The sequence below is a fragment of the Lemur catta genome, chromosome 13, assembly GCF_020740605.2.
Source record: "Lemur catta isolate mLemCat1 chromosome 13, mLemCat1.pri, whole genome shotgun sequence".
NCBI classification, from domain to species: Eukaryota; Metazoa; Chordata; class Mammalia; order Primates; family Lemuridae; genus Lemur; species Lemur catta.
In genome coordinates, this window is record NC_059140.1 from 73,297,910 (window position 1) to 73,315,383 (window position 17,474).

Sequence of the window (17,474 nt, forward strand, 5' to 3'; positions counted from 1 at the left end):
TAACTGAGATGTACAGGATTTCTCCATAAGATGACACTGACAAACATAACACCTTATAAAAAGATACTAAAATATTAAATTCTATATATTCATTTAAAGCTTCCCTCTCTCCCAAATCTTACAATAGTATCCAAAGTATATTTTTAAACTACATTTCTTAGATTACTTTTCCCTAATTTTAGCCAGTTTCACAATTAAAAATGATTAAGTCAAAAGCAACTTCAGTTTTGCCTTAAATTCAGAAAATCAAATTGCTATGAAGTTAATTCTAGTAAATAATTTTAAACAATACACAAAAAGCTCAAATAGCCACATGCATTAAGGAGTTTATATGTATTAATAACTTAAATACATAAATAATGTAATCCAAAAAATTTTATATTGGCCTTATGCCACTTCTCTAACAAGTAATTGCTTATAATACAAAATTGATTAAACACTATTCATTTTAAAAATACCTATAAGAATAAATTTAAATAAATTTAAGCTACAACTCTTAGTCCTTTAATATTCATATCAGATTATGCAAATTCACCTGTAAGTTAAAAATTCTTTACTTTTATATTTTTAAAAATATTATATACTTAGTGAAATAAACTTACTTTATAACTGAGAATAAAGTTCTGTATAGTTGGGTAAAAATTTCATTGCTATCTTCTAACTCGAAGCATATGTTATATGACTTGACCCAAGCAATGTTCTAAAAATAAGAGGTTAAAAAGGTAAACACTTTGGTAAAAATATACAAGCACAAAAAACTACTTTAAATTATCACCTCAAGATATATTACTTACCTCAAGTAAATAAAAATACCTATTGAATTGCGGGCTCTTTGTGTCTTCTAGCCCCTTCAACTGCCTTGTTATAAACATAAATATATCCTTTAAAAAAAAGACAAAGTATTGTTTAGATTATGAATGCTAAATGATAATATTCACTAAACTCCTAAAGCTAATTCAGTAATCGTGTGTACATATTATGATAAACCATAAAGACTGTAAAGAAAAAACTGTATTTGGCTAGAATTTTTAAAAAGTACATCTTTATATGAACACTAAATGTATTACTATCCTTCATAGGAAAATAGTAAATCATTTGCCATGATCTTAAAGTATATAAAGAAAACTTCATCTTATATCAAGTTCAACAAATAGACCTGAAAACTGAGTCCACTAAAATTTATACTATTTTTAGAATAAAAACTGTTGCAATGACTGAGAGCTGATAAGGTTTGCTGCAACAGCACAATATATGGTAATTACATAGCAAAAGCACAGCTTAGGAATATCAAAATGTACCAAAAAAAAAAAAACACCAAGTGACAAAGACAATAGATCCCATACAGAATACTTAAAAGACCAACAGAAGTCAACTTGTCAAGATTCCTATCTAATCACTGTAATTGCTTGCTTTTCCCCACCATTTCCCAATCTATTCCCATCTGTTGCTTTTGATTTTTGACCACATCCCCCTCTGTACCTGGACAGACAGGTTCAATGTCACTGAGTCAAGTTTTTATGGAAATGAGTTTCAAGAGAAACGTAGATGTTTTTGAACAGTTTGAAAAAGGCTTAAGGTTAGAAAAATTAATTCTGCAAAGGAAGCATGATATCAATCAATAAAAGAAAAAATGTTTCCCTTTTAGTAAAATAGCAACCATATTTTAAAAGGAAAACAATTTAATATGTAAATGACTGTGTAGCTTTTTTAAGAAAAGTCCTATCAAAAGCACCCCCTTCAAAAGACAACAACAACAAAAAAAACCATAGGCCGGTATCTCTAATGAACATAGATGCAAAAATCCTCAACAAAAATAACAGCAAACCATATTTAACAACACATTAAAAAGATTATCCATGATGATCAAGTGAGCTTCATCCCATGGTTCAACAAATGCAAATCAATTAATGTGACACATCGCAGCCACAGAACCAAGGACAAAAACCCTATGATCATTTTAATTGGTGCTGAAAGAGCATTTGATAAAATTCAACATCTCTTCATAATAAAAACTCTCAAAAAATTGGGTATAGAAGGAACATACATCACCATGACGAAAGTGATTTACGACTAGACAGCTAGTGTCATACTGAACAGGGAAAAACTTAAAGCCTTTCCTATAAGATCTTGAACAACACAAGGATGCCTACTTTTACCACTATTACTCAACATAGTACTGGAATTTCTAGCTAGAGCAATCAGACAAGAAAAAGAAATAAATGACATCCATATTGGAAAGGAAGAAGTAAAATTATTCTTGTTTCCATAGCATATGATCTTTTATCTAGAGAAACCTAATGACTCCACAAAAAAAACTATAAGAACTGATGAACAAATTCGATAAGGTTGCTGGATACAAAAATCAACCTCCAAAAATCAGTAGCATTTCTATATGCCAACACTAAACAATCTGAAAAAGTAATCTCATTTACAACAGCTACAAATAAAATATTTAGGAATAAACTTAAAGAAGTGAAAGATCTCTACAATAAAAACTATGAAACATTGGCAAAAGAAATTGAAGAGGACACACAAAAAAATGGGAAGATATTCCATGCTCATGGATAGGAAGAATTGATAGTTACAATGTCTACACTACCCACGGCAATCTACAGATTCACCAACATTTTTCACAGAAATAGAAAAAGTAATCCTAATGTATATGGAACCACAAAAGACCCACAATAGCCAAAGCCTCTTAAGCAAAAAGAACAAAACCAGAGGAATCACATTACCTAACTTCAAATTATACTACAGAGCTATAATAACCAAAACAGCATGGTAATAGCACAAAAACAGACACACAGACCAAGGGAACAGAATAGATCAGAGAACCCAGAAACAAATCTACACATCTATAGTAAACTCACTTTTTACAATGGTACCAAGAACATACATTGGGGAAAGCAGTCTCTTAAATAAATGGGAAAACAGAATACCCGTATGCAGGTGAATGAAACTAGACCCTTATCTCCTGCCATATACAAAAAGCAAACCAAAATGGATTCAAGACTTAAGTCTAGGACTTGAAACTATGAAACTACTGAAAGAAAATACTGGGGAAACACCTCAGGACATTGGTCTGAGAAATTATTTCTTGAATAATACTGCAAAACCACAGGCAACCAAAGCAAAATTAGACAAATGGGATCATATCAAACTAAACAGCTTCTGCACAGCAAAGAAAACAACCAACAGAAGGAAGAGATAACTCACATAAAATATCTGCAAACTACCCATCTGACAAGGGATTAATAACTAACATATATAAGGAACTAAAACAAATCAACAGGAAAAAATCAAATATTGCTACTTAAAAAATGGGCAAAAGATCTGAATAGACATTTCTCAAACGAAGACATACAAATGGCCAACAGGTATATGAAAAAATGTCCAACATCATTAGTCATCAGAGAAATGCAAATCAAAACTACAATGAGATATGATCTTGGCCCAGTTAAAATAGCTTTTATCCAAAAGACAGGCAATAATGAATGCTGGAAAGAATGTGGAGAAAGAGAACCATCATACACTATTGGTGGGAATGTAAATTAGTGCAACTACTATGCAGAACAGTATGAGGGTTCCTCAAAAAATAAAAAACAGAACCATCATATGACCCAGCAATCCCACTGCTAAGAATATATCCAAAATACAGGAAATCAGTATATCAAAGAGATATCTGCATTCGCATGTTTATTATAGCACTATTCACAACAGCCATCAATGGATGGCTAAGTATCCATCAATAGATGAACGGATAAAGAAAATGTGGTACATATACACAATAAAGTATTATTCACCCATAAAAAAGAATGAAATTCCATCATTTACAACAACATGGATGGAGCTAGAGAATATAATGTTAAATGAAATAAACAAAGCACAGAAATACAAATCGCACAGATTCTCACTCACATGTGGGAGCTAAATATTAAAACAACTGATCTCATGGAAACAAGAGAGTAGAATGATGGTTACCAGAGGCTGGGAAAGGTAGCAGGGAGGGGGGATAAAGTCAGGATGGTTGATGGGTGCAAAAATACAGTTAGATAGAACGAATAATATTTGATAGCACAAGAAAGTGACCACAGTCAACAAGTTATACTATACTTTAAAATAACTAAAAAGTGGAATTGAAATGTTCCTAACACAAAGAAATGATAAATGCTTGAGGTGACAGATACCTCAATTACACTGATTTGATTAACACCCATTGTATGCTTATATCAAAACATCACATGTACCGTACAAATAATATAACTATTACGTACCCATAATTAAAAATAAAAATTTTTTAAAGTACACCCTTCAAAAAATGGTCACTTAAAAAAAAAGATTACTTGGATAGTAGTGCTGTGTAAAATATGTTCCCCACGAATAAATCCTTCCTGACTGTCTAAAGGAGAACACATGCCATACTGACTCTATCTGGAGATGGAAAGACAACAGTCATTTATAACCTCACCAACAATAACTGATCTAAACATGAAGCCTGCTGTATAAAAAGGGTTTGCTGATGACAATAACAAACTGACAGTGTAAAGATGAGGATCAAGGTATCAGAGTTTTCTAATATGTATAATACTACCATAGATTTTAGAAAATATGAACTTGATGCTAATCAAAATAGTAAAAATTATCCCACAAACATTTAGAAAGCACTCTCAAAATCAGTAATTTTCAAGTACTATCCTCCTAAAAGAAAAAATAGACATTAAGAATAAGACCAAAAAATTTACCATATAAATAAAGTACTTCAAAATTTTTGGCTAGGGAATAACCCACAAAGATCCTAATCTTACCTGCTCAACAGTCTTCTCATAAACTGTTCTATTATAAATAGTACAGATATGTAGCTACTCCTTTAGGAGAACTTTACCCCAATGCCCTGAAATAGGTCACTGATTATACAAACTGAGAAATCCCCAACAGAAGTAAATAAATTGTGTAGTAGCAGTCCTAAGTAGACTTTCTCTTCATGAGAATGCCAACAAGACATCCAGTGAGGAAGAGCCAGAGCCTACAGCCAAAGAAATAGAATCATTCCTTAAGCCAATTAATAAGCATCTCCAAATTTGAGGTTTACAATTAGAAAGCATGCCTTACACCTGGATTCACAAATATAAACCAACTCATGTTATCTACATTAAGTCTCTCACCATTCTCAAATTTTAAAATTCAATTCCACTTTTAATTGATAAAAATTGGCCCTCTACTTTCCCCATCCTAAGATTCTTTCACCAATCAAAATATAAAACAAGCATTTGGAAGACTTGTTCAAATGAGCAGGTTCCCTCACACCAACTATCAAGAAGCAACTCCATGAGTCCAAGAGTCATATCTGGATTTTGGGGGCTTTTTTCCCCTCACCACTGTAAATAAAGTTCCTGATATATAACTAACAGTGAGATCCATTAAGTGAAATAAATATAAATTGTCTGCCATTTTTTCACACTGTGGATTAATAATCTTTTTATGGACTCATTCTCTAACCCATAGTTTGCACAATTATCTTTTATTTCATATTATTGTTTTTCTTTAATTCCTTCCTGATCTGCCTCATCATTTCAGTATCTTCTGCACAGCTCTAATTACTTCATGCTTTCTACTAGGATTTTTCAAAATGGATTAATCATGTTCTCGTCTTTTAAAGATTTTTGCATTCATATGGTTTTACTTATAACTACCATAACTAAGTACATGTCTTTTCTACCTTAACATTAAAATTTCTACCTTAACATTGCATTTTCTTCAAAACAATTCATATCATACCTTCCATTAAATGAACTAGGAATATATATTATTAAATTCAGGTTTATACTAGGTACTGTCTTTTAAACAAATAAAGGCCATGGTTTTCAATATGGATTTTCAAAAAAGAAAAGGAATTGCCTTTTCTTAAATTGCCTTTTCCTAAAATTATATTGAAAGAAACAAAGCTAATATAAAAAGTATATACTGTATTCATCTACTTCTTAGCCTCAAAATCAGAAATTGTTTTTCAAAAGTAAGTTCTAAAGAAAACAGAAGTTTAACAAAAGATTACTGTAGCAAACATCAAGGAATCCAGGCCAGGCACAGTGGCTCATGCCTGTAATCCCAGCACTTTGAGAGGCTGGGGGCGGGAATCACTTGAAGCCAGGAGCTGGAGAACAGCCTGAGCAAGATGTAGAAACCCCGTCTCTATAAAATACTTAAAAAAAAAAAAAAAAAATTAGTCAAGCATGGTGTAGATGCCTTGTAGTCCTAGCTAGTCAAGAGGCTGAGGCTGGATGATCAGTTCAGCCCGAGAGTTTGAAGCTGCAGTGAGCTATGATGACGCCACTACACTCTAGCCTGGGCAACAGAGAGACTCTGTCTCAAAAAAAAAAAAAAGAAAAGAGAAAAAAAAAAAGGAATCCAAGAAATTATCTAAATACTTTAACTCCCATTTTAGTTAGAAAGATAAACCAAAGTATCAATCAATCTTGGAGTTCTTTACAGTACTTGCCTTTAGTTTATCGGGGGATGTGTAAGGAGCTTCAGGAGCATAAATCCTGAAAATATCAGCAAGGCAGCAGGCTACTAGTAAGCGAACATCTTTATCAGGATGCTTGAGGAAAAAATCTGAAGCAAGATGTAAAGCTAGGTTTAGATAAAGCTCCTTTTCTTCTTCAGAGTCCTGGTCCATATCCATGAAAGTTTTCACAACCATCTATACAAAAACAAAATAATCAAATGAAATGTTCCATGTAAAAATAGAGTCATTTGATATAAAGGCCATATTAATTGCAAAGGTTAACTTCAAATAAATATACTTTCATTTTTCTGCAAAAAGTGTCTACTTGAGAGAACAAGATCCTTTTAAAACTACAGGGTAAACTTTTCTTTAAAAGACTAAGTAAAATATTTTTCATCTACCCAACATATCTGCTAACCAGATTATAAAAGTTTAAAATTAGCCTGATGTAGCAGTCATTATTGGAAGAAATCCAGTACAATATTTGTTGAAACTTCTGGTCTCACTAGTACAACTGAACTAAAAGGGGTATGCCCTTAAAACTACCATCCCTTTCTTTAAAAATAACATTTCTAATCCTTAAAAGTATATACCTAAAGAAAACTTGGATGGATTACAATTTAGTTTTCCATCTGAGCCACTAAACCATTCCAGTCACATAGTTTTATATATTCAACTAAAAAAGTATAAACTGATTCAAGACAGGATGTCAAAGGTGCATCCTTCAACATTAAAAAGCTACCATGATGTGACCATCATAAACATCCAACAAAATATTGCTTGTGCCACAGTAAAAGAGAATACAACATAGATAGTTCATTGATTCAATGGCATGTATGTGGTGAACAGAAGGAAGCTGCCGGAAATGGTTCCTTTTTCAAAAATATTTACATAAAAGGGGAGGTGGAAAGTAGAGTGGTGACAAATGGCATAGTATGAATTCTGTGAAGCGCTTTCTCTAATTTCAGTATTAGTAGTTACAATATAACCACAGTCTGTGCTATTCCTACTTCAAATGAGACTTAACAAAAGTCCTATCTTGATAGCAATTGACATTTAAATACAACTCCAATGGAAATGTGACCATTCACCATCCACTAGGTGGTGCTGCAAATACTAAGCAACAAGTAGGGCTGGCCACCAAGTATCAGCCTCTATGCTTTGGTCCTTTATGCTGCAAGGATTTCCACTTGCTGTAGAGCTAGACTTCTGAGTAAAAAATGGTTCAATTTCATACTAAATTCTCAGAGCAGCCGTGGAAACATTCTCACAATGCAACCCCTTATTTCTATTATGCCAGATGCCAGAACCAACAGTAGACTAATCCTTCCCATCAGGCAGCACAGTTGGTTTCACACATTAACTGCCATGAGAGTTCTATAACTCACTCTAGTTTTGACCCCAGGGCTGCATGAAGCATATATAAAATCTTACTTGTTGATGTTCTTATTGTTACAATTAATGTTAACAATTTAATCCTAAAAACGTGGATTAAATGAATAGAAGTCAATAAATTTTGTTTTTCTATTTATGTTTACCTTAAACACTCAAAAGTTTTATTCTATTTTCGTATTACAAACTCTGGCCCCAAGGAAAAGTTGCTGATCTTTTTGTGTGGCAGGCAATGAGCTAAGGGTATGACACCCAAGGGCTATTCTTCTAACTTCTTAATTTTATTACTTTTAAGATATATGCTTTGATTGCCTATGTGTTTATGAAAAGACACAAAGAGAAAAAAGAGAACTAGGTGCATAGAACTATTTCTTTCTCCAGATCTCTTCACCAGAGTGAGACAACATTAAGTATATTTTGAATTAAATGTTATAGCAAAAAATAAATTATATAAACAATGTCACCTTATATATTAACAAACTGTTATAATTTATAAAACTTACACAGGTACTTGTACATATAAAAAATTACTATTGTCCCACAAAAAAGTCCTTTTTATATTTCTCTAAGAAGGAAGATACTAAAAACAGTGGAAAGTGTAAATTAGGGTAATATATGAAGAAAAGTATAGCCAGATTACTGTCAGTCATAAATGACTACAAAATAATAAAAGCATACTACAAACACTATTGTGAGTACTATGGAAATCATTCCACAAGACTAAACACAAAGTTTGCTCAAGGTCTAGATAATGAAAATTCCTTACTACTGTCTACAACTCAAATGGTATTATAAAATTCATTAATAACTTACAAGTTCTCCAAATTAAAAAAGATCTCTGAGAAAATAACATCTCTAAAAGACACTAAATGCTAATGAGCGTTTAAGTGTAGGTTCTACATTCAGGATTAGTTTCTTTGCAAACAATAGACATGTTTACCTAACATTCTTGGAATATATAAGCAAATCTGAGGCAATAAATATATTAGTCTCTCTAGAAATTCAATAGGTCAAGAGAAGGTAAACACACAGAAAATGAAGTAAGTCATATACAGGAGTTTGTAGCTTGACTGTTTTTAATAAAATATACATAAGTTCCCAACTGGATAAAATATCCACCTATTAGTAAATTTAATCAACTCAAAGATATCTTTCCCTCTGAATAAACATCTGGTACCTGGCATTCTAATACTTTACATAATAATATAAATAAGACTTTATATGAAATTTATAATATGTTTAGCATCCTTTTTTTCTTATTAAAATACACCAGGTAGCAACATAAAATAGTACTTTGTTTGAAGCTTCCTGGGCCTTTAATGATTAATTTAGGAAAGTTTTTCAGTCCTGACAGCCAGGTAAATAATAACATACCAAGCAACATAAATGTCTAGGTAGATACAACCTAGAAGGAAAAAAATGCCCAAAAATAAAGACAATCTAAACTAACTGATAAATCACCTTAATGTTCTCCATAGCCACTATGCTCCTTTAACCATTTTAACAATCAAGGGACCATCATGGCCCTGAAAGAAAAGGTGAAACATATTCAAATACATACAAAGAGACCCTAGCCATATAGTGACTAACTTATCTATGGAAGTTCACCAGCAATCTTGATTCACTGCTACATGTCAGAAGCAGAGGGAGAAGCTAATAGTCACTTTGATCTACTCTCAAAATAACTTAGAAGAAAGTAAGGTACAGCCTGAGTACTCAGTACAAAGACTTAAAATTTCCTTTCTCAGAGTAAAATTGTTTTTAGGGAAAAAATGAAACAAGATAAAGGAGACAAATTTGTACCCAAAAAAAGGAATGTAAGAGTATTACAGACTTCTTTATATTCAAGTGTAGTAAGTCCTAGAAAATCTAAGCTTCACCTTTCTAATTGCTCTCTCATTAGTGATAGCCAAGGAATCGCTACTGTTCCTCATCTACTCTACTCCCTTAGATCCTTTCTCTGCCATTTGCCGCTTTGCTTTAAGTTGCCCTAAAATATACAGCCCTATGTGATTCCTACATGAGACCCCTGCCTTAAACAGATGTCCAAAAGAACATACTCAATTTTACTCACCTTTAACCGTCTCACCATCTCCTCTTTAGATATTTTATCTGAGATTTCCTTGACACCAGGAGGATAAGTAATTTTTCCATCATTGGTCCTTGTCTTTGAATGAGCCATGACGGAAATACTTTTATCCCTAAAACAAGGAAACTATTAGATGCAAACCAAAAAATAGGCATAAACAACATTAATAATAAACATGAACAGTAAGCTGCCCCCCAATTTATAACTACCTAGTTTATAGTAAAATTCACTTATCTAATTAATAAAAATCACTCTACTAAACATGTACCAAAATTATTTTTAAAAAAATAAAACTTACTTTTAGTTTCATTCCCAACCCTCCAACTAAGACAAACAAACAAAAAACTATAAATGCTAGTGTCAAATAAAAATCCAAACATAAGTATATTAATAAAAGCACCACAAATTACTCAAAATTTAAGAAAAAACAGGAACCCAGAGAAGTGAATGGAACATTGGAGCATTATAGCCACTTATGCTCTGAGAGCATTTGTCAATTCTTACAAATGTAGAATTTAGTTTTGGTGGGCTCAAGAACAAGTGAAACAGCGGTGAATCAGTACCAAGGCAGAGGCAAATAAGAAACTCTCCTAATATTAATGTAGAGTGCTATCCCACCTCAAAAACGTATACCTGCAAAGGAGAGGGTAAGCCAAAAATCAACATGCGCCCCTTTCCCCTACCCCTTACAGGGGACAGCAGAGAAGGCTGCTTTGGTACTAAACACAGCAAGGTAATGACAGATACAGGATAGGAATAACTGATTTGTTTTGGCCATGGGCTAGCACATTTGCTGAGGTTCACATGACCTAAGTGATCCAGAGAACTTCAAAACATGAGTTAAGTGACCTTTCAACTAATAGTATCCCCAAGCACCTAACATAAGTAAATCCAAGTCCTGCCTAGAGAAGGACACCTTCATTCTAAGCATTAAAGAATTCCCACTATGATGTTTCTAGGACAATGAGCAGTATCAAGTCAAAAATAATCAAGCACCTAAGGAAACAACTATGAGCAAGAACCAGCAGGAATACCAGACACCAAGAACAGACGCATAATTCTTCAGATATTACAAACATCAAATAGATCATAAAACTACTATACCTATCTTAAAGAAATAAAAGACAACTCTGAAAATATCTGCAGGAAATAAATAATTATAAAGAGTAAACTAGAAGATCTGAAAAAAAGAAAACTTCTAAAAATGAAAAAAATATTACTGAAATTAAAAACTCAGTGGATGAGTTTATTAGCAGATAGAAAAAAACTATCAGAATTAGTGTACTAAGCCATGTGTGGTGATTCATGACCGTAATCCCAGCACTTTGGGAGGCCAAGGCAGGAGGATCACTTGAGGCCAGGAGTTCCAGACCAGCCTGAGCAACATCACAAGACCCCATCTCTAAAAAAAATAAATAAGAAAACATTAGTTGGGTATGGTGGCACATGCCTGTAGTCCCAGCTACTCAGGAGGCTGAGGCTGGAGATCACTTAAGCCCAGGGGTCTGAGGCTGCAGTGAGCTAAGATCTTGCCACTGCACTCCAGCCTGGGTGACAGAGTGAGACCCTCATCTCAAAAAAAAAAAAAAAAAAAAAATTAATGAACTGAAAGAGAAATCAGAAGAAATTGTCCAGACTACAACACAGAGAAACATAAAACTGAAATATACAGAAGGACAGAAAGGCCTAACTGTAACCTATGAATCACAGGAGTACCAGAAGGATAGGAATGAGACAGAGGCCAAATATCTATAGAGAATATCATAAAATACCAAGCTACAAATTCAAGAAGCCAAACAAGACTAAATTCAAATAACAATAATAATAATCCCAGAAAACAAACAAAATCTTAAAGCAAACATTATTGTGAACAGAATAGCATGTAAACGAATAAGTGAGTTCTCAACAGCAAAAATGTAAGCCAGAAGACAGCAAAATACAAAATATCATCTTCAATGTGGAGAAAGAATGTAATTGCAAACCTAAAGTTTACAACCAAGGAATATAATTTTCAAGAATAGGGTGAAATAAGGACAAATTAGCCAAACAAAAATTGAGAGCTCTAATAAGTATGTATAAAGCACTTAGAAAATTGTTTAGCACATACTAAGTACTACATACTATGTGAATATAGTACAGAGGGATCAGATTAAAAGAGCAAGATTTTTATAATTTCAATATAAAGAGCTTAAAAGACAATGAAAATAATGTGGATATGAGATGTTTAAAGTAAAAAGATGGCAAGATAAACCACGTAAATACTAAACAAAAGAAAGCACTTAAGCTAAATATCAATAAAAAAGGTAAGCAGACTCCACGACTCACTACTTGATATTTACGCAATAGAAACACATAACATTTGTCCACCATAAGACATATATAAAAATGTTCAATGTAATACTATTCAGAATAGCCAAAACAGAAAAACACAAATGCCTATGAATAGTAGAATGAGGCCGGGCACGGTGGCTCACGTCTGTAATCCTAGCACTCTGGGAGGCTGAGGTGGGAGGATCACTCTAGGTCAGGAGTTCGAGACCAACCTGAGCAAAAGCGAGACCCCGTCTCTAATAAAAAATAGAAATAAATTAGCTGGACAACTACAAATATATAGAAAAATTAGCTAGGCATGGTGGCGCATGCCTGTAGGCCCAGCTACTCTGGAGGCTGAGGCAGGAGGATTGCTTGAGCCCAGGAGTTTGAGGTTGCTGTGAGCTGGGCTGATCCCACAGCACTCTAGCCTGGGCAACAGAGTGAGACTCTGTCTCAAAAAAAAAAAAAAAAACCAGTAGAATGAATATGTAAATAGTAGTATATTCACATTATGGAAAACAATACAGCTATGAGAGTGAAAAAATTGCCTCACACAATAATATGGATTAGCATTACATAAAGCTAAGTGAAAGAAGCCAGATACAAAACACTACATAGCATATGATCACATTTATGTAAGAGTTCAAAAAACATGGATATCTAATCTATAATGTTAAAAACCAGGGCCGGGCGCAGTGGCTCACGCCTGTAATCCTAGCACTCTGGGAGGCCGAGGCGGGTGGATCGCTCAAGGTCAGGAGTTCGAGACCAGCCTGAGCAAGAGCGAGACCCTGTCTCTACTAAAAATAGAAAGAAAATTATCTGGCCAACTAAAATATATATATAGAAAAAAATTAGCCGGGCATGGTGGCGCATGCCTGTAGTCCCAGCTACTCGGGAGGCTGAGCCAGTAGGATCGTTTAAGCCCAGGAGTTTGAGGTTGCTGTGAGCTAGGCTGACGCCATGGCACTCACTCTAGCCCGGGCAACAAAGTGAGACTCTGTCTCAAAAAAAAAAAAAAAAAAAAAATCAGGATAGTGATACTTTTGGGGGTAGATGGTAACTGAAAGAGGGATGAGAAGGGAAATGTAAGGTGGTAGTTACACAAGTATTTTCACTTTGTGTAAAGTCACAGAGCTAAAGACATAATTTTTGCCCTTTTCTGGATGTATGCTATACTTCAACAAAAAGTTTAACTGAAAAGATAACAAGAAAAGCTACATCCATTTAAAATTTTAAAAACACTTCTTACTAATCAATCAATCAAAAGAAAATAAGCATAGGATCAACAAAGTCAAAAATCACAAGCCAATCTTACAAATCTGATAATGTAACGTTTGAAAATTTAGATAAAATTGGGAATATATTTTATGACTAAAACTCAAAAAGAAAAAAACTATTAAGAAACAGAATCAATAATCAATAAATCTTTCCACAGGAAAAATATTCAAGTCTAGAAGGCTTTACTAGTGAGTCCTACTAAAAAATTAAGGAAGAAATAATTCCAATGTCATACAAATAGGTCCAAGCAATAGAAGACAAGGGAATTATTTTCATGCAACTAACTGGCACAACCCTGATACCAAAACCCACTGAGAACAATCAGAGAACAGGAAAAACAATCACAGACCAATCTTACTCATTAAACACAAATGCAAAATTTCTAAACAAAATATTAGGAAACCAAATGCAGCAATATACACAAAAAATTGTTCATCCCAGGAATGTAAGTTTAATTTAGCACATTAACAGATTTAAAAAGAAAATCACATTTAAATTAAACATTAAACAGATTAAAAAAATAAATGAAGAAAAAATGTTTGATAAAATTCAATAATTCATGACTGTAAAACAAAAAGAAAAAAAAAACAGGCTTACAAAACTAAGAATTAGACAAAAGTTTCCTTTATCTGAGAAGAGCAGAATGCTACAAGCACCCTACAGCATAAATCATGCTTACTGATGATCCATTGAAAGAGTTTTATTTGTGATTAGGGACTATACAAACATAACTGCTATCATCACTTTTATTTGACACTGTATTAGAGATGCTAATCAACAAAGGAAAGAAAAAGAAATAAAGCGTATAAGGATTAAAAAGGAACCAGTCATTATTCACAGATGATATGATTACATTTATAGAAACTCCAAAAGGATTTATAGATAAAACATACAAATCAGTAAGACTGAGTTTAGCAAGGATGTAGAGTAGAAAAATCAATATATAGATAGATGACCTTCAAGTTATAATGAATGGGGTTACATCCCAATAAGCCCACTACAGGCTGAAAATATTAAGTCAAAACTGTGTTTCCATTATAAGTCGAGAAGCATACCAAATGCATCATCATAAAGTCCAAAAATCATTAAGTTAAACCATTATAAGTTAGGGATATCTGTACAAACATAAATCACCCACAGGTAACACAATACTTAATGGTGAAAGACTAAATGCTTCCCCTTAAAATCAGAAACAAGAACAGGATGTCCATTCTCAGCATTTTTATTCAACATAATACTGTAAGACCTAGGCTAGCACAGTAACATAAGAAACAGAAAATAAAAGACATACATATTGGAAAAGAAGAAATAAAACCATCCCTACTTCCAGATGAAATGATTCTTTCTCTACAAAGAAGATCCCAAAGGAATCCACAAAAATCAAAAAACTACTAGTTCATCATGGTTGCAGGACACAAGATTAAGTGTACTGTGTTTCTATATACAGTCATGCACCACTTAATGATACATGCTGAGAAATGTGTTGTTAGGAGATTTCATTGAGAAATGTGTTGTTATGGGATTTCATCGATGTGGGAACATCATAGAGTGTACTTACATAAACCTAGATGGGATAGCCTAGGCTATATCGTATAGCGGCTATACTACAGCCTATCACACCTAGGCTATAAACCTGTACAGCATGTACTGTACTGAATACTGTAGGCAATTGTAACATCAATTGTATATTGTGTATCTACATATATCTAAACATAGAAATGGTACAGTAATAAAATGGTATTATATGCAGCCTGTGGTGATCGTTGACGGAACTGTCGTTATGCAGTGCACAACTGTATATGAAAACAGTGGCAAGGCAGCCCAGTAAGGAAAGAACAGAAAGAATACAATAAAAAATTCTGAGACACTTTCATATCTATATGGGAGAAAAAAAGAGACTGTTCCCATACCTCACACCATATATTAACACAGAATGAATTCTAGGTAAGTTAATAACCTAAATATAAAAGCAAAATGTAAAAGGTTTTAACATCTCATAAGAGAATAACTTTATGACCTAAGGTTAGAAAAGTACTAAGAACCAAGCTCATTGATGTGTTCCTTCAGCCAAAGACAACATTCAGCAAAGGCCTAGGATAAAGTATTCCAGAGAAAAGGAGATAAATATGGCAGGCTTTTCTTCCACCAAGCGTGGAGTGGAAGAAAGTCTCTCTGCCTTGTCTCTACAGAGACAAAAGCTGTTCATCATCTATAAAAACAGATACATGATTGTGGCCGCAGACCAGAGCTAAATGATGTAGACATACTGACCCTGTACCATATACCCATCCATATAGTCAAAAATTTATCAAATGCCTGTTACTTGCAGAACACTTCAGGAGTAACTACAGGGCAAAATGAGTAAGACGGGTCTCAAAACTTACCAAGGGAAAGAGACATTCCCCTAAACAATTAAATCACTGTAGATTCCAAAATTATCCTAACAGAAATAGATAATAAGCTTGGGAAAAAAACAAGATAGGAAGAAAAACCGCTTCTGTAAGTGGATAGGGGCAAAGTGGTAGTAATACACAGAACAAAAAGACAGAAAACAATTTGAGTAAATCTCAGAGGGGAAAGTTCAGAATTTGTTACTGGACCAGAAGTGTGACTGAAGGAAAAGGTGGAAGGAAATAAAAGGAGTTAAACAGGAAAAAGATAAGAGCCAACAAAAAGGCAGGTTGCTCAGGTTGCACTTCACTCTTTTAAGCAGTGGTACTATAAGGAGAGGTCTGAAATACCTCACTGAACATAGGGTTATTTCCTCCAAGTAAGACATACTTACTGGTCTTTGTCTACTAAGCAAACTCTATGGACCTTAAAGTCTCAAGTCTCCATTTTAACTTTCCCTGACCTCAACCAGACAGAACTAGATTCCTCCCTCCACAGTTAGTCATACTTTGAACCTACTAGAATTAGCATTTATCACATCGTATTTATTACACTTCTTATTTCTATCTGTTTCTCCCACTAGACCATAAGCTCCTTAACACAAGGACAATGTATCATTTTATGCTAGCATCTATTACACATTATAGGTACTACCAGTAGTACTCAGGAAATAATGAATGAATGAATGACCAGAAGTATTTTAAGAAAAGTGCAACAGGCAGTACAGACTAGGCAGAGGAGAAATTAAATACAGTAAAATCAGTCAGGAAACTGCTGCAAAATTCCAGGTAAGAAGTAATAAAGAACTGACTGCAGGCAATGACTGCAAAACAAGAGAAGTGATTCAAAGATGTATGAATGATTAAAACAGAGAAGTAGAAGATGAATGCAAATTCAAAGCCTTTGTTCCTGGAAAGAACTTATTTAAATTTGTACTGACAATTTAACTGGTGCAATACACTATGCTAAATACCAGGAATGCAATGATGAGCAAACATACAAGCTCTCTGCCCTCACTGTAATAGAGATGGGGGAAAAACCAGAGAGAATCAAGTACAGGGGAAAATTATGTTAGGTCCAGAAGGCACCTGTAGATTACAGGTTTAAAATTCTACATAAAATTCAAGACCAGAAAATATTTTAGGACCATCTATTGTTCATACTGTGTGGGTTTATAAGACCAGTAAAGAAAGCGTGAGGGTGAGCTGAGATACCAAGACTGAACCCTGAGGAAATACCCATACTGACAGGGGTTGAGGTGGGGGGGGGGGAGTATAAGAGGGGAGACACCAGGAAACAAAACAGAAGAAAATCAAGAAAGGCAGAAAAATGAGGATAATTGTTACAAAAAACCAGGAAAATATGTCAAGATGGAGGCGGTGGTATTACTGACAATTACTTCAATGAAAACATACAAAATGACCTCAGCAAATATTCCTTGAACTTGGTAGGATGATCTTTGAGAAAAAATTTTCCAGAGAATGATGGAGATGAACACCAATTATA

The 17,474-nt window shown here is 33.8% G+C and overlaps 1 protein-coding gene across 7 annotated transcripts in view; it reads right to left on the reverse strand.

The window, feature by feature from the left end:
* The window catches only part of PDS5B (PDS5 cohesin associated factor B), a 163,933-nt gene that overhangs the window by 109,030 nt on the left and 37,429 nt on the right, over positions 1-17,474 (reverse strand). For all 7 annotated transcript variants that reach the window (XM_045566941.1, XM_045566939.1, XM_045566945.1 and 4 more), the window contains exons 2-5: positions 9,969-10,095; positions 6,494-6,697; positions 795-881; positions 603-700 (exon numbers count right to left, since the gene is read on the reverse strand). In XM_045566941.1, the coding sequence (XP_045422897.1) occupies positions 603-700; positions 795-881; positions 6,494-6,697; positions 9,969-10,076 (497 nt within the window). In that variant the 5' untranslated portion in view covers positions 10,077-10,095. The remainder of the gene's footprint in view (positions 1-602; positions 701-794; positions 882-6,493; positions 6,698-9,968; positions 10,096-17,474) is intronic.